At 36.3% G+C, this 24,527-nt stretch overlaps 1 protein-coding gene across 3 annotated transcripts in view; it reads right to left on the bottom strand.

Annotated features, from left to right (window-relative positions):
• Positions 1 to 16,073, bottom strand: part of LOC146004050 (uncharacterized) — a 39,160-nt gene extending 23,087 nt beyond the window's left edge. For 2 of the 3 annotated variants that reach the window (XR_014443888.1, XM_083142658.1), the window contains exons 1-3: positions 15,922 to 16,073; positions 12,636 to 12,705; positions 2,612 to 2,762 (exon numbers count right to left, since the gene is read on the bottom strand). Coding sequence is in view for 2 of the 3 variants with exons in the window: in XM_083142658.1 (XP_082998784.1) it covers positions 2,612 to 2,762; positions 12,636 to 12,691 (207 nt within the window). In the remaining variant the exon portion in view is untranslated. Of the gene's footprint in view, positions 1 to 2,611; positions 2,763 to 12,635; positions 12,706 to 15,815 lie in introns of all 3 variants that reach the window. The other variant, XM_083142666.1, reaches the window with a different exon arrangement.
• Between the last annotated feature and the right edge of the window lie 8,454 nt (positions 16,074 to 24,527).

The following is a 24,527-nucleotide window of genomic DNA, read 5'->3' as shown; positions in this document are numbered from 1 at the left end:
CTCAATGATAGAGCAGTGGCAATAAATATCAAATACAAAAGCCTAATCCAACATTCAGGCACAATAATCGCTAACATACAATGTTATGTATATTAAGATGAAAATGCACATTGTATCAAGTATTGAAACCATCAACAGCTCTGAGCAATAAGATAACGTATTTACAACCATCTTTGAAGAACCTGAATTACTTCAAAGAACATTCACTGAAAAAGTACTCTGTTCATGTCATAAATTGTTATTTCTACATTTTATTCCTGTGCTCATTCAGGTGGACTTTTTAAAAGTTTTGTCATTGCCAGAAATTTAAAGGCAAATATAGTGTTACTACTTCTTGGACACTTGTGCATGTTATAACAGTAAAATTGTGTCCAGATAAAATAAAATGTAAAAAAAAAAAAAACCTACAGCTGAGTCAATGCCAATGTTTTGCTATTGGAAAGTATAATTTGGATTTTATTTACTGATACTTCTCTGGCCTTTCGGTTTTCGTGGAAAGACTATCTTGTGATTACATAAGAGGTATTTCAATATTCAATATTTTCTACTTAATTGTTATAATTTAATTTTCAAGCATTGGTATCAATGAGATTCGGCATCAGTAAGTGTATCGCCTCAGCCCTGTTAAAAAAAAAAGGTCTGTTTTTCATAGTGAATTTTATTTTGTCAAAATTGCATGCCATACCACAGGACTAGATTTAAGTCTAGGTAAGCATGCATTATTTGTTTAATTTTCTAGAGCATAAAAAAGTTTAGTTTGATTTCATAATGGCCATTCCATGTCAAGTGAGCTAACTTCAGATATGGTCCCTGCTCGACCCTCTTCAATTTTGACGAAACGTCTATAGGTTATGCATATGTATCCTACATGGAAACCAGCAAAATTTCAAATTCATGAGCAGTTTGGTTGGGTGCCAGGGCTGTTTCTACTAAGGTCACGTTTTCAATGTCACTGCAAATACAAATATTGTGATGAAGTTGCCCCAAAATTTAGCAAGCTGTACTTATTGAATAAATTGCTTTGAGAGCATGGCGTTTCTCCAGTTCATGTGCCATGGGCATGTCATAAAGCCATTAAATGGTTACTCTGCCTGCTCAAATGTTCATTGAGTTATCCATTCTTGAACATTCCTCCTCTCCAAAAATTTAATTCATAAATTTGAACCCACTTACATAAGCCCATATCTCAAAACAGACAATTCTAATTTGACCATTGTTAGCATCACTGGAGAGAGCAAACCAAGTTGCCTATGGACCCTGTGTTTCATTTTGACACTTAGCCACCATATTGGATTCAAAATGGCGGAATCATATTTTTATATAGCTTGTTTCTCTGCTATTTATAAACAGTTTTCAATTCTTTCTTTCCCTTTGAAAACTCTTAATAAGATCTTCTTATCATTCTTTTCTCTAAAATCAACAATACTGCTACAAATTTGAAAAATAAAAATTATGTAGAAAATTTATAGTAATATGACCAATTTATGCTTTATGGGAGAAATTCATCTGTAATGCAAAGTTGTCTGTTGTTTTCTTAGATCAGATAAATCATATTTGTCACACTTTACACCGAGGGGAGGCCATTTATGGTGCAGGGTGCCCAGAAAGTAGCATGTTCTGATTTCGGATCTCAACCATTTCTGTGGTACCGACGACGAAATTGGCTGCTTGCAGTTTGTATCCAACTGATATGTCAGCACAAATGAAAATGTGGGATTAAGACACATACTGTATACCAGGACTGCCCAAACTATGGCCTGCCATAAAGAGCAATAGTGGGCAGCCCTTGCAGGTCTCCGCGTGATAAACATATGTACAACCTGTAGAAGATTCATTAAAATTGAAGAGGGACAAGCAGGGACCCCTAGGCTAGTTGGCGTGGAATGACCCATAATAAAGTTAGTTTTAAGTCCACTTTATGCACAGATAGATGTATGCTAATGAAGACTGCACCTACAACATTATGTAATGTGCCTCCACCTAGGAACAAACCTGGGACCCTTTTGATTAACATTACAACCATGACATGGCAGACATGCCAAGCAAGCCATTATTTCATACCAAGTACAGTGTTTGAATTAAAGTAAAATAATATTACACTTTCTTTTAATTTTATCCAGCCAGTATATTACACGATGCTGTGTAACACATTCAAATATACTGTGGACAGAGAAGGAGATCTTGAATCAGTAATGCAGGTGTGACTTCTGATTGGACAATGTCATTGCTGAGCATGAAAAGTGAGATATTGGCTGCGAGGAAGTTATTTTTGAGAAGTGGGGAACGAATTGGATAATGGAGAAGAAATTAAGATAAGTGAGAGGGTCCCATGAGAGCAGCGTTAAAACTCAAATAATCTGCTGTTACCTCCAAAAAGAATCACAGTTAATCTTTCCTCTGCAGTGAGTTTTCTGTTCATCACATGCAATATTTTATTCGAACCTGACTACACACACTGAACTTGGCTGTCTTCTTCTTGTCCACATTCACGGTCCGTAAAGTTACGGTGTTAACAATAAAGCAAATACTGGGCAATGAACAGTAAGTGCCTCTACTCAGTTACATACACAGGTTATTAATAAGTAACTCAACAATATACATAAATTCTTACCTTCTTCAACTTGAGAGCTGCTCTAACAGCTGGCCTCCTTTCCATCTGCTGTGCAAGTCTTCTATTCTTAGCTGAAGCTTGTTGCTGAAGGGCTAAATTTTGACGAATGTTCCTCACTGGACTTTCAACATTGCGCCTCAGATATGTAAATCTATATTGTGAAGAAAGTACCATGCTACTGTACCAAAATTATATTCACCACCAGTCAATTTCTTTGTTTGGCATTCTCAAGTGCCTCGCTCAAATCATTACTGTACGGCAGTGGGTAAAAGCAGAGGTCACTTGTGTTTATATGCACACTGCTTTAAGTAAACACTACCGGTTGTTACTTTTATGTTGTTACATAACATAACAATTTTACTGTTAGTACATCAAGGTGAGATCTTTTGTTATTGAACGAAGACGTTTGTAGCAGTGACTATATATATATATTATGTTTTGGCATGTTTCTTGTGGCTGTCGATGTGCATACTTTAATTAATCCATTTTATGTACAAATGACTATACCAATAGACAGACTTGCTCAACATCATCTTGGCAGACATTTTCTTAAGGATATTTTCTGGCATGTGCTGTTTACCTTCTGGCAGTAGTTTTGCAGTATCTCATTTTTAATTCAGAATCTCCAAATACCCAGTTTGGCTTTTAGGGAGCCACAATTTTCCTCCTCCTCTCCATGGGCAATTGTTTTCATCCAACCTGTAACCCTATCATTTATTCCATACCCTAATTAATATTAAGTGTAACTGCAATGCAATTATACTCTATCATAAACTACACAACTAGGAATCTTGACTTTACACAATTACAAAAACTTAAAAGCGAATGTTTTTTTAGAGTATTTAAAGTGCTAATAATTTTTAAAGTGTAGATCACATTAAGTCATTTTATTTACAAATAGATACGAGTTACCAATATTTCATGGAGATACTTGCTAATTCTCTCACTAATTAATTTAGTTATGCAAACTTTTGTTTTGAATCCACTTTGTGCTTTGATAGGCTAATCACGATTGGCTCTACAATTTTAAATGTTATCAGAACCACTATGCTATAGGAAGGCTCAAAGAATTAATTTAATAAAGGTTTTCTAGTAATTAATATTGTATTGTTTTCACTGTTATTACCATTACACGATATGGACTTCAATGTATATTTTGGATTAAAATGTATCTTACGGTACAAAACCTTTAATGCTAGTTAATTTCTTTCTGCACCACAATATTTTATACTTAAATAATATATAAGATACTCTAAAGTATGTGACAATACACATTAAAAACTTTTTGATTTTAGAAATTGTATGTAACGTATTCTTGAAACGTATACCACTTTCCAATTATTAGTTAATTACCAATGGGGGAAAGGAGATCAAATAATGTGTGTGAATTACTTCTAAAATTACAATTTAGGCTATTATGAGGGTATGTTGTACAGATAAATGAAAGTGACTTGGATATCAACAGTATGGTTATTTAAAATTTGTGGAGATGGTATTCTCTAAAAGCTCATCAGGTGGTTGGGAACATTACAAGTTTCTGAACACACTGTAACACATTACTTATGTTACAATGTATAAAAATGTACTGGGGAAGTGAAGGTTTGCAATATTTACAGTTGGACAACAAATGACAAGATCATAAAAAAAAAATTAAAAAAACATTCTGAGCCTTTTTGATGTTAAAAAATACTGGTAATTTGGGATGGGACAGATTAATCAGTACTCTCATCGGTATCGGCCGATATAGGCATATTGACACATGGAAAAATTCCGATGATTTTACAGATCCGATCGATATATCTATAAATATCTTAAGTGTAATATTCTGCCATTTTATTATAATTTTTATGGCTATTATAAAAATACAATCTCCCTTCACTACTTTTTAAAAGTAAAGGTATTTCAATACTCAACTTTTTTTTGCACTGAAGTCATCTGGTAACACACATGTATTAAGGTCCATGATCCATTCACGTTCTTCACACCATTTGGAATTTTATATCAGATCGGTAGAATATCAGTTATCAGTATCATTTAATTTTATATCCGTACTTTATCAGTATTAGCCAAATTTTCATATCGGCCCACACCTACTGTTAACCACAAATAAAACAAGCAAAAATGTAAAATTTTAAAGCATATACTCATCTGCTCATAAGTACAAGGGTACTTATGTACAAAGAAAAATGTACACTTTCATTAGTGATTCAGTTGCATTGGTTGTAATTCGCATTTATGTTATAGAAAAGGAAAGAAGTGTGTTCAGGTAGAAAACCACAAGACAAACTTGAGGTACAAAATAAAAATATGTACATTATTGCTGAAAGTGTGTAATATACCAAAAAAAATAATTTTATAGTTATGGTTGAATGTCTTGACTAAAAGATAATTCAGTTTTAATGTGTATTATGATGAAGAATTTTCCTTGCACTGTGTCAAGCTTGTTCACAACTTTAGACTTTCATTGTTTGTATATACTATAATAATGAACCTAATATATCAACCATCACTATATACTAATAATAATGTTGGCCTACTGTGAATATTTCATATTTTAAAGTAAAAATATAAGCCTTGAGTTTCCTAATGACATTTATGATATCAGATCCTCCTTTCACCCCATTTTGAAATGTTTAATTCACGTTTATCCTTTTATCACCCATGACAATGATAATGGTGCTATCAGAAATATTTCAGAAATTGAAGTATGAACTTGACTAGGAACTTCAGAAAAAGATGTACGTATTGAACATGTATTCTCAAGTGCTACAAAATTACAAAAAAATGATCTGTACAAATCTAATCCTGATATATTGTTACACTCGCACACTTTTGACTGTGGAAAAACATGGACCATCCATTCTTCATTGCCTAGCCTAATCCAAGGAGGTGGACACATTTACGTTTTCAAAAGTTGACTTGGTGTCCTGAAGACGACTAAATCTGAACTAAACAGCAATAAATAAGTAACTACGAAAATATAATGGAGGTGTCAGTCTGAATTTGCAATTCTTGTTTAATTTAATGTTACTTTTTAAAAGTATACAAGCATTTTATTCACATGCACACACACACACACACACGTAGGCATAGTGCAGACTGTTTAAATTATGAACTTGTTTAGCTTTTTCCAGCTATGTAAACAGTGTGCTCATTAGCAGTTTATTATTTTTTGTTGCCAAAAGAGTTCACAGAACCTTCATGACATCACACAAGAGGATGCATAGTACAAGGTATTTTGAAAATCACTCGGTTGTTTAGGATTATTCTGTTCTTTATGTTGTAACTCTCATTCTGTTTTAAATGAGAAATTATTCAAATCTGAAACAATTGGAAAGTTGTGGCATTTTTTTCACTAACTTCTTTCTTTTATTATGTAACAATGGTCATGAGATTTTTAAAAGTCAAAGTAAGAATATTTCTTATACTGACATGGACAGATGTATTGCCCAAGAAAAAAGTTCCCTCACCTCAAAAATGTTCAAGCTCCATGAAGTTAAAAAAATGTAGGACTTCCGTTACAGATTTAGTAAATTCTGAGTAATTAAAATAGCTGGTTTATGTAGTTGCCATAGTGATCCGTCAATAGGGCATCTGACTGCCACACAGGCAACTGGGTTTGAAATTTTTATACCAATGTGCTTGTCTTTGGGTCACCTAGCCTCCAAGCAAAGTATAGCTATGGTTAATCAAGGGGGTTGCCCAGATCATGTTGTTGTTCACTTCACATCCACTATTGCAGGACTGAGAATATGTGGAGAGAGAGTGTGTGTTTGTGCTTTAAAAATTTAAACCATTTTAATTTTTACTTTGCAGTTCATAACATCATCTTTGCTAACCATTGGGTCAAGCATAAGAGGGTGTATACTGCTATTATATTTTCAAAATTGGAGTCATTCACAGCTAAAAGGCAACATTATGAGTTCCTTAACTATAATTATGTAAACAACAATGCAACTAGAGGATCGATATAGAGCAGTGGTTCTCAAACTTTTCAAACACTGAAGCCCTGTTCCTAAAGAAGAGAATTGTTTCTTGACACAGCACCAAAATTCACACAACAGTAGTTTATTAAAATGTTTTTTTTTTCAGAAGCGAGATGTTAGATGTATAAAATTTTCATATTCATGTGCAGTCAGGCTGCAAGGCTAGTCTTTAACTGCAAACAGATCTTTTACCAATGCATAACTTTCGAGATTCTCGTGCATCGCATTCGGGAATGCACAAGAAGTGCAGTTTCGTGGCAGTTTACTTCAGACGCATTATCAATGCAGGTGACTTCACACTTATGGCACAATACGATATGTTGTGGTTGTTCTTGCCGTTACGGTAGGGACTCGGGATGCTCGAAACTAGATATTGTGGCGACTTTGGAAATATGAAGATGTGATGAGAGATCTTTCATGGGACTCATTGGGACTCCGCAGAGCACACTTTGAGAATAGTTGCATACGCTACAATATAAAACAATGAAAAAACGGGACAATATGGCTATTTTAAATATAAAAATAATGAAAGATCCTATTTATAGTTCCTGAGGTTATTGATCAGGGCACACTGTGAGGGAAATAAGTTGTAACTTGAAAGAGATTTTGGACAGAACATGCAATTTACCCTCCTCTTCAAATGTACAGGGAGTCCATAGTCCTGCAAAAAACTAAAACTGTATTACTTTTTAGCTGTTGCGTTTAACAATACACATTTTTTGGGTGAGAAGGGTGGAAGTTTAAAGTTTTGTTCTGGCCACACTGCTCAGTGACGCTTGCACTGGTAATCACGTGATCATGTGAATTAAGATGTCATCCATCCAGGAAAAGGCACAGTGTGTTCTGTGGTTTGCAGAGTTAAAATCTTGTGTTTCAGTGCAGAGAAAGTTCCACCCCCAGCAAATTCAAGTATCAAGAGGTGGTATGAAAAGTTCAAGGCAACGGGAAGTGTGTCAGATTTGCCACGTAGTGGAAGGCCAGGATCAAGTGACGATGTGATTCAGTCAGTGCAGGACAGCGTGCATCGGAGTCCAATGAAATCACATTACACAAGATCGTACGCAAGAAGGTGAAGGCCCGCCCTACAAGTTAAAATTTGTACACGATCTTAAAGACGAAGACTGTGACATGAGAATGTTGTTTTGTGGGTTACTGCTTACATGTTTACAAGGTGTCTGTGACCTTCTGTCTCGGATTCTGTTCTCAGATGAGGCCACATTTCATGTGTCGGGAAAAGTGAACAGGCACAATTGCCGAATTTGGGGGGTTGAAAATCCACACGAGTTTGAAGTGCAAACTCAGGGTAGTCCCAAAGTGAATGTGTGGTGTGCGATTTCAATGGACCACATCATTGGTCCATTTTTCTTCGAGGAAGACACGGTAAATGGCAACAACTATCTGAACATGCTACAGACATTCCTGTGCCAGAACTTAAAAGGTTAGGCATCATCAATGATGTCCACATGAAACAAGATGGGGCGCCGCTGCATTTTGCCCTTGAAGTTCGGCAGTTTCTTAACGAACAATTTCAAGGTAGATGGATTGGTCGAAGAGGGCCCACACCTTAGCCTGCAAGATCACCAGACTTGACACCTTGTGATTATTGGTTGTGGGGACATGTAAAGACAGAGGTGTATTCACAGAAACCAGCTAATCTGGATGACCTAAAAGAAAAAATAAGAGATGTGATTCTGAATATCCCAGGAGAGCACCGTCAGCACGCAATTCTCGGTTTCACAAAAAGACTACAACAGTGTTTGGACGTGAATGGTGCACAATTGGAGGTTTGGCGATGAACCTAACAAGCAGGAAATAAACTTTGAACCTTGCTGTAAGTACACACAAAATATTTTGTTAATAAACTTAATAGTTTTCTCAAGTTATAGAGTTTTAATTTTTTGCAGGACTTTATGGACTCCCTGTACTACCCCATTTGTTGTGAATCCTTAATCATAAACACAACAGTTACCACAATACAGGTATCTGGACAATGACAATTTTTTTAAAAAATATTCATATTTCAAACCTCAATGGGCATATCAAGAAACAAAATAGTGGGCATGCTTCATGTGACAAACGAAGAAGTGTGCGGATTAGTGCGAACGTTGAAACAGCAGGTATCAAACCAAGCATTCTTAATACTTGCTTATACACATGTTGCTATAAAAGCATACTCTTCTTGTGCAAAAAACTTAAATATAAAATCATCTTGCATCTCCCATGGGAGAAGGAGAATATATCAGCAGTTAATATTAAGATTCTAATTAAAGAAAACTGATTCAATTTGCAAAAAGATTAATATAAAATTAATATGGCTGTACAGGATATTGACATACTCTGAAAAGCTGATGCTGTGTGCTTCACTGAGAATCAATTCCAGGGCCATTTAATTATGAAGAGATTTGGACAGGTTTCAAATTTCTTAAATGAAATATATGCATAGCAATACTACTGTTTGTCTTTAAAATTATGAAGTAGAATGAGATGAAACTCATAAAATAAGTATTTCAAGGTACAAAATTATGTAGATATTATAGGCTATAGTAATTTCTAGAATTGCTGAGAGGAAGCTTAGGGCTAAATTATTGCCATTGTGCAGTTTTTGAACCTAGTGATTGTAAAATGCAACTGTAATGTTTTAATTTCATGTGAATGAATTTTTAGCATTTACAAAGTTCTCATGAATATATGCAGTAATTTGGAGTATTTTCATCCAGATACAAGTAATATTTGTGATGATATAGATAATTGTCCAAGAAATCTGCACCACACTGTATTAATTATTCTGTAAGTTTTCACCTTTTGCGATGATAGAAATTGAAAATTAGATGAAACACATGAGAAAACAACCACAAATATTGCATTATCCCGAATTTCAACTTGGGACTCATGCTTCTGCATCACCAACAGTATGAACCATTGCAATGTGATGAGCAAGTACCAGGTGGTTATAATTAAAGTGACGGTGTTCAGAGTGGTACAGCATGGGCTGTAATGAGAGTAGCAGTCTGAAACTTCGTACATATGCTAATGAAGCAATGCGCTCGCGAATTATGAAAAAAAAAAAGTTCCAATTCTCGCCACCAGAGTAAAAAATGGCGCTGTAAGCAGTCAAAACGTGGAATTTTCCGTAACTCTGACATCAAAGTCGGTGACATTGCCTATCCATTGTGTGAGCTCCCTGGTTGTTGTTGGTGACGCTTGTTGCTTTTTCCTTTAGTAATTTTCATGTAATTCGAATAGTGAAATTGTAGCAATATTTTATTACAAAGAGTATTGTTTTCTGCAATTTATAGTGTTTTTCCTGTAACTATACCAAGTTTTGACTGCTTACAGCACCATTTTTTACCCTGGTGGCGAGAATTGGAACTTTTTTTTTTTGCATAATTCGCGAGCGCATTGCTTCATTAGCATATCTACGAAGTTTCAGACTGCTGCTTTCATTACAGCCCATGCTGTACCACTCTGAACACCGTCACTTTAATTATAACCACCTGGTACATCCAGGCAAAAAGTCATAACTAATAGGATTCACATTTTTAAAAACATGTAGCAATGCAAAACTGCACGATCATTTTAAAGAGTTCACAGTGTAATAGGTACATTGTCCTTTCCTATCTGGCTCTAAACAGAATGGAAATATAGTACAGCAGAGTTACATTTATCACAGAAGCTAAATTTGATAATCAAATTTTGGTAACAAAGTTTTCGGTTTTCATGAATAAACATCATCAATTTATGGTACCTAAGGTTTTGAACCTCTCTATTGGGTTTCATTTCAAGGAAATAAATTGTAATTTATCACCCTGTAATTGGTTGGATGATCTCCCACCTCAGCAGGTGGGTGTAAGGCTGGCAGTCCGTAGGTAGGCCCTGGCCTCCACGGGTTATGTTATACCACAATATACATAATAGGGTGAATCAAAAAGTAAGTTACACCCGACCCGTGTTCCTGTACTAAGAGAGATAAAATAATCACGCTTCGTGGCAACACTGTCTGGAATGTTTTCTTCACACACCAGAAGCTTCAGCTGGTTTAGTATCAGAGTAGTCACAGTGTGAGTATGGCGTGTCGTATTGAGGTGGCATCCTACATTGAGGTGGGCTCAGTCATCCGATTTTTGTGAGCACAAAGGCATAAACGGAATGAAATCCATCGCCAAATTGTCGAGGTGTATGGTGAGAATGCGATGTCACGCCCCATGATCGCAAAATGGTGCCAGATGTTCGAAGAGGGAAGTTTGAACGTGAATGACGAACCGCATGTCGGGTGGCCTGCAACTGTGAACACTATCAACAACGTGGAGCGTGTGAATGCAATCATTGTTGTTAACCGCCGCGTGAAAATTAAAGAGATTGCAAGTGAACTGAACATATCCTATGGTAGTGCGTCTATGCTGATTCGTGATCAGATGGGTTATCGTAAACGGTGCTCTCGCTGGGTGCTGCGCTTGTTAACCGACGGGCACAAAAATCAATGTTTTGATGCTGCGCTGTCATTTCTTCGGCGTTATTCCAAGGATGGTAAGCAGTTTCTGAGCAAAATCATCACAGGAAATGAGTCCTGGGTGCACCAAAGAGGGCATCCATGGACTGGAGACACAAGGATTCCATCACCAAGAAAAGCCAAAACCTGTCCAATGGTTCGAAAGGTCATGCTGACGATCTTCTTCTATTCCGAAGGTGTTATTTACAGTGAGTTTGTGCCCTGAGGAACAACAAGCTGAGAAAAGCCATTAAAGATCGAAGGCCTGGAAGATTGAGTGATGGGGTTATTCTTCACGACAACGCTACCCCCACATACAGCTTGTGTCACACAGGATTTACTGCAGAAATTCAAGTGGGAAGTGTGGTCTCACCCTCACTATACCTTTGGCACCCTGCAACTACTACCCATTCGGTCCTCTCAAACAAGACCTAGGGGGGTCAGCATTTCGCGTCAGATGAGGAAGTGCAGGAAGCAGTCGCAAAGTGGTTCAAAGAAATTGGATGGAATTTTTACAGAAGGAATTGAAAAAAGTTAAATGTTCATGCCTTTTCGTCCAATAAATTCTCTTTTTAATGTGTGTTTTGTTTGTTTTTACAGGGGGGGTGTACTTTTTGATTCACTCACGTATTTGTCCATGGAATTTGATTTGAACAAGCCTACACTGTTACAAACTAAATATACTAAATTTTCTCCATACATTTAATAATTTCCTTGTTCATGGAAAAAGAATTTTACTCCCTATTCACCAGTTATTAGAATGTAAATTTGTTATGTCATACATTTAAATGCATAGTCCAATTGCATTAAGCACCTTACATTAAGTGGAAAAATCAAGATATTTGAGGTTGACATGAATAGTGTCACCAGACACTGGCTTTATTAAAAAAAGTGAATGATTTTAATGTCCTGGAAAAACAGAAAGGTTTTTTAAATTTAATTCTGACTCCTTCCTCTAAAAAGGTATTTTCAATATTAAAGAATTTACATACATTCATATTTTTCGTCAAAATCTGCTGTGTAGAATTACTCCTTCTCCCAGCACTACACTTAAATAGGCAAAATTAATCTAAAACAACAGTCACTACCAACAAACATTTTATAAACACAAAACAGAAACCTGTTACACAACCATTATTCCAACTCTCCAGCTTTCTTGCACTCGGTGACATCTCCGTGGCTTCTTATGGACAATCTTGGCATCATAGCACCTTCAGCAAAGCTGCCATACAGCTTTTTCATTTGCATTAATAGCCAATCAGCACAGCCAGTATCCTTACATTTCTCAAGTACCACTCCATATACCTTTCTCAATACTGTGTGTGCACATCAGTAGTGTTTTTACAGAGGACCGTTTTGTTATATTCATGCCAAGGGTGTAGTACATTTTGTACTTTTGAAATTGTTTCGATGTTGTTCAGAATATTTGCCTTTGTATCAGTTTAATGCATCTCTCTCCAACAGGCACCTTTAAACTGTCAGTATACTTTCGTAATTGTGTTAGCTCAAAAAATTTCATGGTGGTGATAATTACATAAGGTACTACTCTCACCGTTCATTCAGAGACATCTGAGTGGTGCTTTTCAATACTATCTTCTTTAAAGACATTGTGGACAGGTGATCTGAAATTCAGGAAAATTAATTATTAATATTTGTGATAAAAATTACTGTATACATATCTATGTGTAAAAATAACGACGCTGAGAATTTGCTACTGAAGCCCTACCAAGATGAGAAAGACCCCAGCAAACTTGAGAACTAAAGCAAACAGTTATTTGTTTTCTTTGGACACAGGCTAGGTGCAATCACTTTATCAGATTTCTTACTCCAGTTTTTCTTTCCCTTGCCCTTATCCTCTGCAAGGTATGTGCAATATAGACGTATTCTCAGAAATCTCATCTTTACATTGATGCAAAATACACATCCCACTTTTGTTCATAACTGCTGTCACAATCCTTAAAGCTACTACCCCTTCTGATGCAAAATCCAATGCTATCGAATACGGAAAAACCAAGTGCAACTTTGTTTGGACCCAATCTTGCTCAATGATGTCACACAAATCTGGTCCAACGGTTCAGATTGTTTTATGTTTTTCAAATTCTCCTAGCAGGAAGACTAATTGAAGGGCTCGGGTGTAAAACATGTTAAAGGTAAATGACATTTTGGTCATTTTAGAGTTACAAAGTAAAATGCGCCATCCTTCAATTTTCGAGTTAAATTGCCATGTCATACAATTTGCAATGGACTCAGTGAAGCCTTCTGAAATTGGTAAACACAACACGAAAACAATTTATCTACAGTATACCTAATAACCTTTTTTTCTTAATGAACTCAGAAATGACCAAAATATCACTCAAGCCCTTCAATTATCGTATAATTTTGGCAATCATTGTCACACGAAATTTCAACCTTCCTTCAAGTAATGAGCACTGTTTGGATTTCGAAAAAGTTATTTATGTATTAAAAAAAAACAAAAAAAAAACAATGACCATCGACAAAACACAATCACGACGTGCCATGATCTACGAAGATGTACGCGGCAAAGGCTGTTGTGCGTCAGAGAATTAATTTTCAACAAAAATAATGAATTTCCGCTATGACACATTCCCACATGACAGAAAACACCTTCCATATGTTCAACAATGCTAGAGGAACTAATTTCCCTTAAGTAGTTTCCTCTGTAAAAATGAAGAAATGTGTTTGTGGATAGTAAACCTTTACCACCTAACCTAACGTAATGGTAAGTTAATCTCTCAATTTTTCACTATGTTAACCTAACCTGACCTGACTTTTTACTGTTAACCTAACCTGCCGAACTGTGCATGTTTTGAGACTTGAAAGTATAATTTCAAAAACACAATAATTCGTGGAACATAGCAATTTTCAGAGTGAATTGACAATATAGAGAAAGTCTCCAATTTTGTTAATTTTCGGTATACTAACTAATTTTGGCCTTCTAATCATAATTATGTTGTAAAAAACCGGGGGTCACGCCTGGAAATTTGAAAAAAGCAGATTGAATTTTTTTTATATATAGGTGTATATGCGTAGTCTTATGAACAAAAATGTAATCTCCTGTCATTGTTTCCAACCATGCCGTTGTTTTACAAGAAAATGATTTATGATGTTAAATTCTAGTATGAACCCTATTTTTTCGATGAATTTAGGGATGAAATGAGTGCTAATGGGACCTAAAATAACCTCGTGTGAATGGTTTGTGGGACTACCCGTGGGTGGTTTTTGGGGCGGTAACATTATCGTATCAGGAAAACGGATTCCTTCAAATCTACAGGAGAAAGTACTTACGGAAATCATTTTCTTTAGCGTTGTGGAAGTTCCTGAATATAGATTTGATCCATTTTAATGTGAATGCGTGTTGTTTTCTGTGAAAAACTCTGTCCGACACGCTGTTTCTGCTCCCGCCATTTGCTTTCTGCATGAGAGTGCAATGTTCCATGTGTTAAGATGATGCAACCCCGTAGCCAGTGTTTCAGCCTCGCCGTGTTTTCACTAGAACCACGTGTCGAGTATTTTCAATTTTTTTTTTAACTATGCTTGCCTAACCTAACTTAACCTAACCTTACGGAAAATGGTTTTTGGGGCTAACGTGAATGGTTTGTGGGGCTAACATCAATGGTTTGCGACGTATTAGCATAATTTCAAATCCGGGCACGAAAGTAGATATTTTCCGGTGAACGAGGTTGCAACACTGCATAAATCGACAAAACACTCTCAGAACGCCCCCTTAATCAGTATGCTATCACGGCCATAATGCGTTACAGATTTGAAACAACAAGTAACAGTAAGTACTCGTAAATAGAAGAAATAGACATTATCTTAGTTAGAAATGCATTATTTCACCTTAAGAAATGTTCCGCATTCGAAAATAACACGATAGCGATGTAAAGAAGTCCGAAATATATGATTTGTAGGTGTTTCCCTCATACGATAATAGTACCTTTGGGGCTACCTGTGGATGGTTTTGGGAGCTAATGAACAATGTTTCATCAAAATGTATAATTTCCAGACGTGACCCCCGGTTTTTTACAACAGATTCGTGATTAGGAGACCAAAATTAGATAGTATACCAAAAATTAACAAAATTGGAGACTCTCTCTATATTGTCAATTCTTACCCAATTTTCTTGCATAATGTATTTGGAAACACTGATATTCTAAAACAAAAGCCGCAATATGATTCCCCAATCAAGCGATATCGCACTGTTACGTGCGTTCGGTAGCACTTAGAAAAATGCGTTATTTTAGAAGAAAAAGTGTTTGTTTTTCGTGTAAAAAGCACAATGGCACCTTGAACTATGTTCTGCAATACACAATTTGCTAAGTACGAACCAAGCGAAACACAAAATATCCGATTTTAATGTGTCTCCAATATACGGAACTGGTAATCAAAATTCGACTTCGAAAATTTCAACAGATCATGCATGCAACACACGTGCAATTGGGTACATATTTTAGCAAGGACTAAAAATGATAATACACTATTCCTGCACATAGAGAGCTTGATGGGATTAATCCAAATTATTAATGGTTTGAAAGATCTGTTCAGGAAACTAGCTATAAACGAAAGCAAAAACATGGTAGAAATAAGCTTCATTTTCCATTGCGGCGTTCATAGAGTTAATTTTAAATTACATTATTTGAATACGTATTTTAAATTACATTATCTGGATACGTGTGCATATTAATACAGTTTGGTTATGTTTATAACTTACGTCACTTGGTGTAATTGCAACTTTCACATTCTTGCTCCTGTATTACCTCTACCGATTTGTGCATTAGGCTACTGTGTTTTTTTCTTTTCATAAAAAATACACTCACCAGATTCAATCTAAATTGGATAAACACAATCTGCAAATAATGGAAAACTATTGCTGACTGAGTTCTTCCCTTTCATTAACAACCACACAAACCATTCGACAGCCACATTCTTTACAATTACAAATACAATAACAATAAAATGGCGCCTTCTACTTCACAGAAACAGTGGTAACAGTTCCTGCGCTATAAAATCTTTAGTACAAGAACTTCATAAGTAGCTAATGAAAAGGAGAACGAACAAATAATATTTATTTGAGTTTTTGTTGTAAGTCTACTTTGTGCACAGATAGACTAATCGAGATTTGACCTACGATCTGAACCACTATATGCTTCAACCGGATATCAAACCCTGGACCCCTTCTCAGGCACGTATCTAATCTCAGAAATAATAATAATGCTTAAATTAAAACAATTACATTATAATTAAATAAAATATTAATTAAAATATGTAAATTTATTAATATTGCATTTTTATTATTACATGAATACTTAAAAAAGATGGTATAAGAATATGAATATAACAGCATATACACTATTTATTATCTAGTTTGCATGTAGCTACTTAAGTTGAATAATAATAAAAAGGGTGTTGATTGATTGACTTGCTTTATTGTACTTCGTTTTTTGTGCTTTTTTTGACTAATTTGCGAAGATGGGGATTAGTGATGATATGATGAAATTGATACAAATACCCATGCCCAGGCGCTGGATTCGAACCCGGAACCCCTAGCGTTGTAGCGCGATGCGCTAACCACTCCGCACGGGGTCGGCAATAAAAAGGATGTTTCTGATTAATTTTTTATGCATATTTTCATAAGTAGAAGTATAGTAGAAGTGTGCATATTCTTTGGTACTGTCCTTCAAAGCAATATGATCCCAATATAATGACCCTTGTCTTCCAAGTTCATATAAAATAAATAATCATCGATTACAGTACAACAAATGCTAAAAAGTGCATTTTCATTATTTTATTTTAGTACTTTGCCTTTTTTTGGGGGGGGGGTCCCGGACCCAGTGGACCCCAATAAATACGGCCTTGCCCTTCTGTATGCTGAGCATGTCAGCGTTAATGGACATTTCACTATGATATGACATGTATATTTTAACACATTCATTGGCGAATTTAGAGGGTGTATATGGGCAAGTGCCCCCAAAAGGACCTCGACACTTGGGATAGCAACAGGTGCCGCGCCAGAAAATTTTGGCCGTGTGGGTAAGAACCATATATTGATAAATAAGGGTGGGTAGATATAAAGATTGAGTTTCACAATCATGTACAATATCTCCTCTCCCTCTTTGCCCCTTTCTGTCATCCGAATTCCTTTGTATTTCTTTCACTATTTCTCTTTGCTGTTGTACGTCTTCTTATTTACCTTTTCTCCTTTACTTTACTCTGCTTGTGTTACCCCTTTACCCGGCCTTAACACGCACTACTTCTAGCCACGGGAGTGTTAACTGACCACACAAGTCTTATGTTTCAAGTTTTAAATAAGGGGGAAAAAAGTTACTTGTAAATAATAGGTATTATCCATCACTATATTTTGCTACGATTTTCGTCATCGTACTAAGTAAACTAATGTAGATCCAAAGACAGCTAAACTTTTTGTAGGGTGATGATTTGTGAGCTTTTCTATTATCGCCAATACTCCTGAGAAAAATATACACGGAGTTAAGACAAGAATATACTTTCTTATCGAAGCATTCTATTTTCTTCAATACATTCTTCTTGAATTTGTCCAGATGAGCAGATAAACTTTTCGGTGGGCGGGTTGCCCCATGCCCACTTCTCGCGCCGTCCCTGGATAACAACTGATTATGTGTAAACATCGCGCATCCGGGGGGGGGGAGGGGGGTACGTGTACCGTTTTTTAGTAGGATGTATGCACACCATAATAATTATAGGATACTTCAGAAACGATTCTCAAGGACGTGGAGAAAAATGAAAACACCGCCTTGCAATCCAATTTCAGAAGACACGATTTTGCAAGAAGTCACGAAAATTTAAGACTTACAAATAAGTGTCAGAAAACCATTTAGTACCTTTTACGTAGTAAATTCGTGAAAAGGGTAGTAATTAATAAATAGTGAAATTGACGAAGGTATAGTCTTAATCATTTTCCTATTCCGGGACATTAATGCGGCCCGAAGAAACTTTTCGGGACATCAAGACAAATGATGCCATTCCGGGACTGTCTCGAAAATCCGGGGCATATAGCAACTCTATCTTAGCTTTATTTGTTTTAGGAATACTGGGCCAAAAGGGAAAGGTTATGACTTTCGCCACCACCCCTTGGACACGCCACTGCTGTATCCTGCAAAAAGCGTCACTTCAAAATTGAGATACGACTTTCATATAACTTTATCAGTCCTCAGCGCCCATTAAACATCAGAACGGAGATGCTAAATTAGCAAATACTAACTCGAAATGTATGTTAGGGTGTTCCGGGAGGAAGCGGCAATACCAGGCTCCCAGAAGTCCTGCACCATCAGCGCACTCAGCTCCAAGAGGTGAAATTTGCGAGGGTAGGTGGCGTCACCGGTGAAAGGCTGTTGGCAGGCATAGCTGACAAGTTCGTTGGTTTAAGTGAAGGCACGCACAGCATGTGTAGGGAGAGTTCCCGTGAAGCTAAAGTGGGCACGATGAGTGAGGACCAAATTGCACTACGTGCAGTGCTACGTTTTTTTTTTTTTTTTTTTTTTTTGGAAAAACGGACTAACAGTAAAAGCGGCAGCGGAGGCAATTTGTCGTGTGGAGAACGAAGAAGTGGTGAATCGATGGACAGCTTCCCGTTCGTTTAAAAATTCGCTTCAGGTTATCTACGCCTCGCGGAGAAGGCCCGCACGCTGTGACATCCAATGGACATTAACGAGTCTCTGCAGGATGCTGTGAATGCTACACCACAATCCAGCACACGTGTGTTAGCAAGACTGGTTGAGGCATCCAAATCGACAGTAAACCGTTGCTTGCATGACATGGATTACACCAATAAACAGCACCAACAAAGTCCGCAAGAGCTGACAGAGGTGCAGGCCCAGCGCAGAGTTGCAATTTGCCAGACATTGCTACAAAACCCTCATGATCTTCGTTTTTGGAGGAGAATTGTGACAGGAGACGAGAGAGGGTGTTTCTGAAAACCCTGATACCCGTAAACAGTGGGTGAAAAGAAGACAGGAAGCCATCGCCCATGTGAGTCAGGACAGATTTGGGAAAAAGCTCATGCTGAGTGTGTGGTGGAATATTGACGGGATTGTCCATTATGAGTTTGTTCCAGAAGGTCATGCTGTAACAGGTGAACTGTATTCTGAACAATTACGCCGAGTGCATGCCATTCTGAACGGGAAATACCCGGCATTAACGACGAGGAAAAGGTTACTGCTGCAAATGACAATGCTCCCAGTCACCGGTCTCGAAGGGTGACCAACACGCTAGCCTAACTTGACGGATTTGAGTTGTTACCTCATCCCGCCTATAGTCTGGAAGTTGCACCATCGGATTACGTTTTGTTTCGCTCTCTCTCACATTTCCTGTGTGGTCAGCACTTCAATTCATATGATGAGGTAACTGTCGTGCCTGTCGTGCCTGTCGTGAGTTTTTCGATTCTAAACCTGCCACCTGTTATCGCCATTAGAGTGAACTGTTATCGCAGAAATGGCTGAAGGTAATTGAACATGGAGGCCTGTACTTTGCTGAATAAAGTCTGTTTGCTTCTGATGTTCTGTGTTTCATCTTTGCCCTTGTATGGTGCAGGACTTCTGAGACAGTCTGGTACTTTGGGAACTGGTAGTATGGTGATTCTAAGCAAAAAAGTTCATATGAACGAGGGTCCGATTTTGAAAGATTACGGAGATATGAACAGAAATAAAAATGATGTAGGAAAACGTAAACAAAAACAGTAACAAGAAAAAAAACATGGCAATGTAATGGTAATTGTGTAAGTAAATACGAGAAGGGACATGCTGATACTAATCTTTATTGCATGAATTTGTGGTATAGCAGTAATTAGTACACGATAATTAAGTAATGAAGCAAGCAATAAATGTAGAAAAATGAAATTGGGCCTGATGCACTTACATACTATGATTAACATAAATATATTTTGCTCTTCTATTTTAATGTTTTTCTTGTTTCTTATGTTTTTTTTATTATTATTTTTGTGATTATGATAACGTACCATGAGATTATGAGAGGTGTGTTGCTTACTTATATTGCAGTTTTTCGAGCCTTAGCAAGCGCAAAAAAAAATCCAACATATGTTCAACATACGTTGAAACGTTTATATAGGAACAATGGTGGAAAATATCAGAATCAGATTATCTGGATTCTCTGAGTATGACCTGTTTGCAGTTTGCAATGAAACAGAGATGCAGTGGGTGCTTAACAGTGAATTGCCTTTTCACTACCTATGCCTTAAATATATAAGCAAGTTTGAAAAAATTGTGTACAATAATTATGGCAGAATTGCTGGATATTTTGTGAATTTTTACACAGATGATTACGGGTATTATTTCATGCTCAAAGTGTTTAGGAATCACTGGTGGGGAAATTGCTACAATTTGTTTTCAGAGCATAGGATGAGGATTGATTCATATCCAAGCTTGAATTGGATGCATTACAAATTTAGAATATCTACAATTTATAATGATATTGAATTTGTCACAACAGATGCTGGCCATTTGTAAAGTGGGGATGATTTTGATCCTGATTGTGTGTGGTACTCTAAACATATATACCTGAATGAGATTATAATGTATTTTATAAGACAAAAATTCAAAGATTGTGATCCTGATTGTATTGCAAAAATTCTAGGTGGGAATAATCTTAGCAGAAGATGCAATTGTGGGAAACAATTGTGGGAAACAATTATTTAAATTAAAAATATTTTCAGACACAGCAGAAACAACAGACACAGCAGAAACAACAGACACAGCAGGGACAGCAGGGAGTGCAGAAATAGAGCAGAAACAGGATTGAAGGTATAGAATGAATTTTTTGTTCCCAACATATTGACTGTACAGAATAGTGAAAGCCTAGATATAAATATAACCCATAGATATTCTGTTGCCCCCACTTGCAAGATGTCTGAAGATTATATTGTAAAATATATAAACAATGAGTATCTTGTCTACAGTATATATGAAACAAATGCAAGAGATTTTTCAGATAATTTTAATCACAGAACTGTTTGTTTTGAAGAGAACCCATATGTCCCCACACAAATTATGCAAGTGAGCATCATAGATGCATTGAATACAAATCAACAACTTGTCAGCATCCTGGGGAATTATGTCACAGAGATAAGCCTTGTAGATTTCAAAATTGTTGTTAAAATTTCAAATAAAGGCACAAAATGTTATGTCAACAAGATTTTCAGACCTGAGCTAAGCACATCCCTGAGCAGTGATGGGATCCTCAGGTTCTGTGACAACATTGTGAGCCCCCCTGAAAATAAGATCAATCTGTTCAAGCTCAATACCCACAAATACAATCAGTTGCTCAGGTATGTATACTCTGAGGTTGGGTACTATGATGATTTTTATGTTATGGCCCTTGTAGGAACAACAAAAATATATTTTGTAGAATTTCAGGACAAAGCACCTGATAATATCATCACATATGAATACATAGAGAATATAGGATATGCATTCATCAAAAATTCCAAGACCTCAGCAGAAAAATCTAATTATATGAGGTCTAACTATGTTGATTGTTTCTCTACAAAAATTATATACAATTCAGAATCTGTAAATGCCATTGTTTCATGCTACCTCCTTTTCAGAACAGCAAAAAATAACACCGAGAGGGTTCTTGCAGTTGAGTGCTTCATGCAATTTGACAGATTGGAATATATTAAATTGAAAAAATTACCCCATCTCATATACAATATTGTTTTGGATGAAACAAGTGACACTGTAATTGTTCACTGTGTAATATCTTTGATGGGCCTTGAATCACATAAAAACAGTTTCATCTCAAAATTTGCAACAATCATAAACAATGAGGCTGTATCGGAATGGATTGAGTAATGGGTTTTCATGATTCTGTTCCTTGCATATTCATGCCAGTGTGTAATTATTAAATATGCAGAATTTTTTTGACAGAAGAGCAATTTCAAAATACATCAAATCACAATCACTTATTGGGGATTTCAGGCTTAGGTTCTTGAATCTGTCCGAGCATGACCTGTTCTCTGTTGGGAATGAAACTGAAATGCAATAGGTGCTTTCAAGTGATTTTGCCTTTCACTACCTGTCCCTGAAATCCCTAATAAGATTTGAAATATCCATGTTCAATACATGCAAAAGAATTGTTGGATTTTTTGTGCATTATTCTGTAGAGTATTATTATTGGCATTGTGGATTTGCAATGTTTGATGATTACTGGTACAACAATTGCAAAGAGAATTGTTTTGTGTACAGAATGGACATAATTATGCCACAGAGTCTAAACTGGATCCACTATAATATCACCAACAGAATTTCTGTACCTCTACCCCTGAATCATATTGAATATGTCACCACAGATGAGGGCAATTTGTATCGACTTGAAGATTTTAAGCCAGGCATGAACAAATTTTCAAAATATACAAATTTCAGTGAGATTCTAATGTTTATGTTTAGGCAAAAATTTAAAAATTGTGAGCATGAATGCATATGCCTGTCACTTGAAGCGCACAACATACAAAATACATGCCAATGTGACAGGGAATTGTTCACATTGCCACTAAGCTTGTCATAATGCAGAATTTTTTTGACAGAAGGGGAATTTCAAAATACATAAAATCCGAATCACTTGTTCAAGATTTTAGGCTTAGGTTCCTGAACCTGTCCGAGTATAATTTGTTTGCAGTTCAGAATGAGACTGAAATGCACTGGGTTCTTAACATTGACAAGAATTTTCAATACTCGTCATTGAAGGATGTAAGCAAGTTTGAAAAATTTATGTACAACAAGTTTAAGAGAATTTGTGGATTGTTTGTGCATCACCACACTGGGAGCTATTATTATTTCTGCAGGTTGAAATTGTTTGATGAATGTTGGTACAGCAATTGTTGTGATGGGTATGAAGATTATGATTTAGAGCTCATGGCTGATCAGAGCTTAAATTGGGTGCATTTTAAATTTTTGAACAGAATAATTTCCAATCCCAATCTGTTTAAAAGGAATATTGAATTTGTGACCTCAGATGATGGGCACTTGTTTAGTGCAGATGATTTCCACCCGGATCTTGTTGGGTATATAAAACACAAATGCCTGAATAAGCTTGTTCTGTATTTTCTGAGGCAAAAATTCAGAAATTGCAGCAGAAAGTGCCTTGCACTGTGCCTAGACAAAACCTCTTGGAATGAAACATGCAGGTGTGGGGAACAATTATCTAAGCTCCCAATAATACATACATAGTTGCTACAGTTCCAATTTTGCAATATTGTTCAGCAAACATGTATCCCGGGCAGTGTGATTTGGAAATAAATCGGGATTATCAGCAACAAAGGAACAATATTATTAAGCATAGTGTTGGGCATGCTCTTAAAAAATTACAGCATTGCATTTTTGAATGTGTCATTGTTTTAGAAGGATAATCTGAGAGTTTTAGCTGGATATAATTGTAACTTGTTAATCTCGCCAAACACAATCTTTACCTCAATTTGGAAGCTAGCTGAACTTTAGCGTTTCGAATTACATATAGTGAAGGCCTCTACAGTGGAAAAATACACCCAGTCTGTAAAAATTTGGAAATGTTGTCTCCGTCTCTGTCGAACCAGACCAAAAGTGTTCTCAAATGTTTCAATATATTTCTTAACATAACTAACTTTTCAAAAAAAGAATACCTTGTGCCCAGATAGCTTAGTTGGTATAGCGTTAGGCTTTTAACCTATCTGTCCAGGGTTCGAGTCCCTGTCTGGGCGATAACAATTTTTAAATTTTGTCATCGGATCTTTTGCAGAATGGATATAAAATATGTTTACAGTCTAACAGATTATTATTTATCTAAAATTTTGCAAATAAGCTTTTAAGTTTCTCAAATATCAGCATCTTTAGCTAACAGTACAGCATAACCAGTATTATTATGATAGAAAAGTTCTGGTGATAGAACCTACACCTACTGTAATATCTCTGTGGTATTAACTTACATGCAGCCCATAACTTTTGGGACTGTTTCTCCTCCGTTACATTTCCTCGCCATTTACCCTTAGCGTCGCGATTAGCCTCAGAAGCAAAAAAAGCGAAATCTTATATTTGTTCTTTTCATATCTCTGAAACCACCTATACTATAGAACTACATTTAATGAATTTTGCAGTCTTCCTGTTTGATCTGTTAAATAATCCAGTCAATAAAAATATACTTACATAGAAAAATCTGTTTTTCAGATACTTTAATCGGGTAATCTGCTTTTGCGTACTTCCTCAGAAATATACACAATCATAGTTCTTTATAAATTTAGCACCTGATATAAAATAAGTCGAAGTCTAGTTAGAGTTGACCTGTAAGTGCTTCTGGTACATGTCAGTAGCGGCTCGTGCCTAAAATAACAGGTGAAGAAGTACATTTATAGGCAATGAAAAACAAATAGTAAGTTGAACTGAATCATGCTTGACTCACCTACGTT

Source organism: Lepisma saccharinum, chromosome 1 (assembly GCF_977018435.1).
Source record: "Lepisma saccharinum chromosome 1, izLepSacc3.1, whole genome shotgun sequence".
In the NCBI taxonomy this organism is placed as follows: Eukaryota; Metazoa; Arthropoda; class Insecta; order Zygentoma; family Lepismatidae; genus Lepisma; species Lepisma saccharinum.
This window is presented reverse-complemented; position numbering and strand designations above follow the sequence as displayed.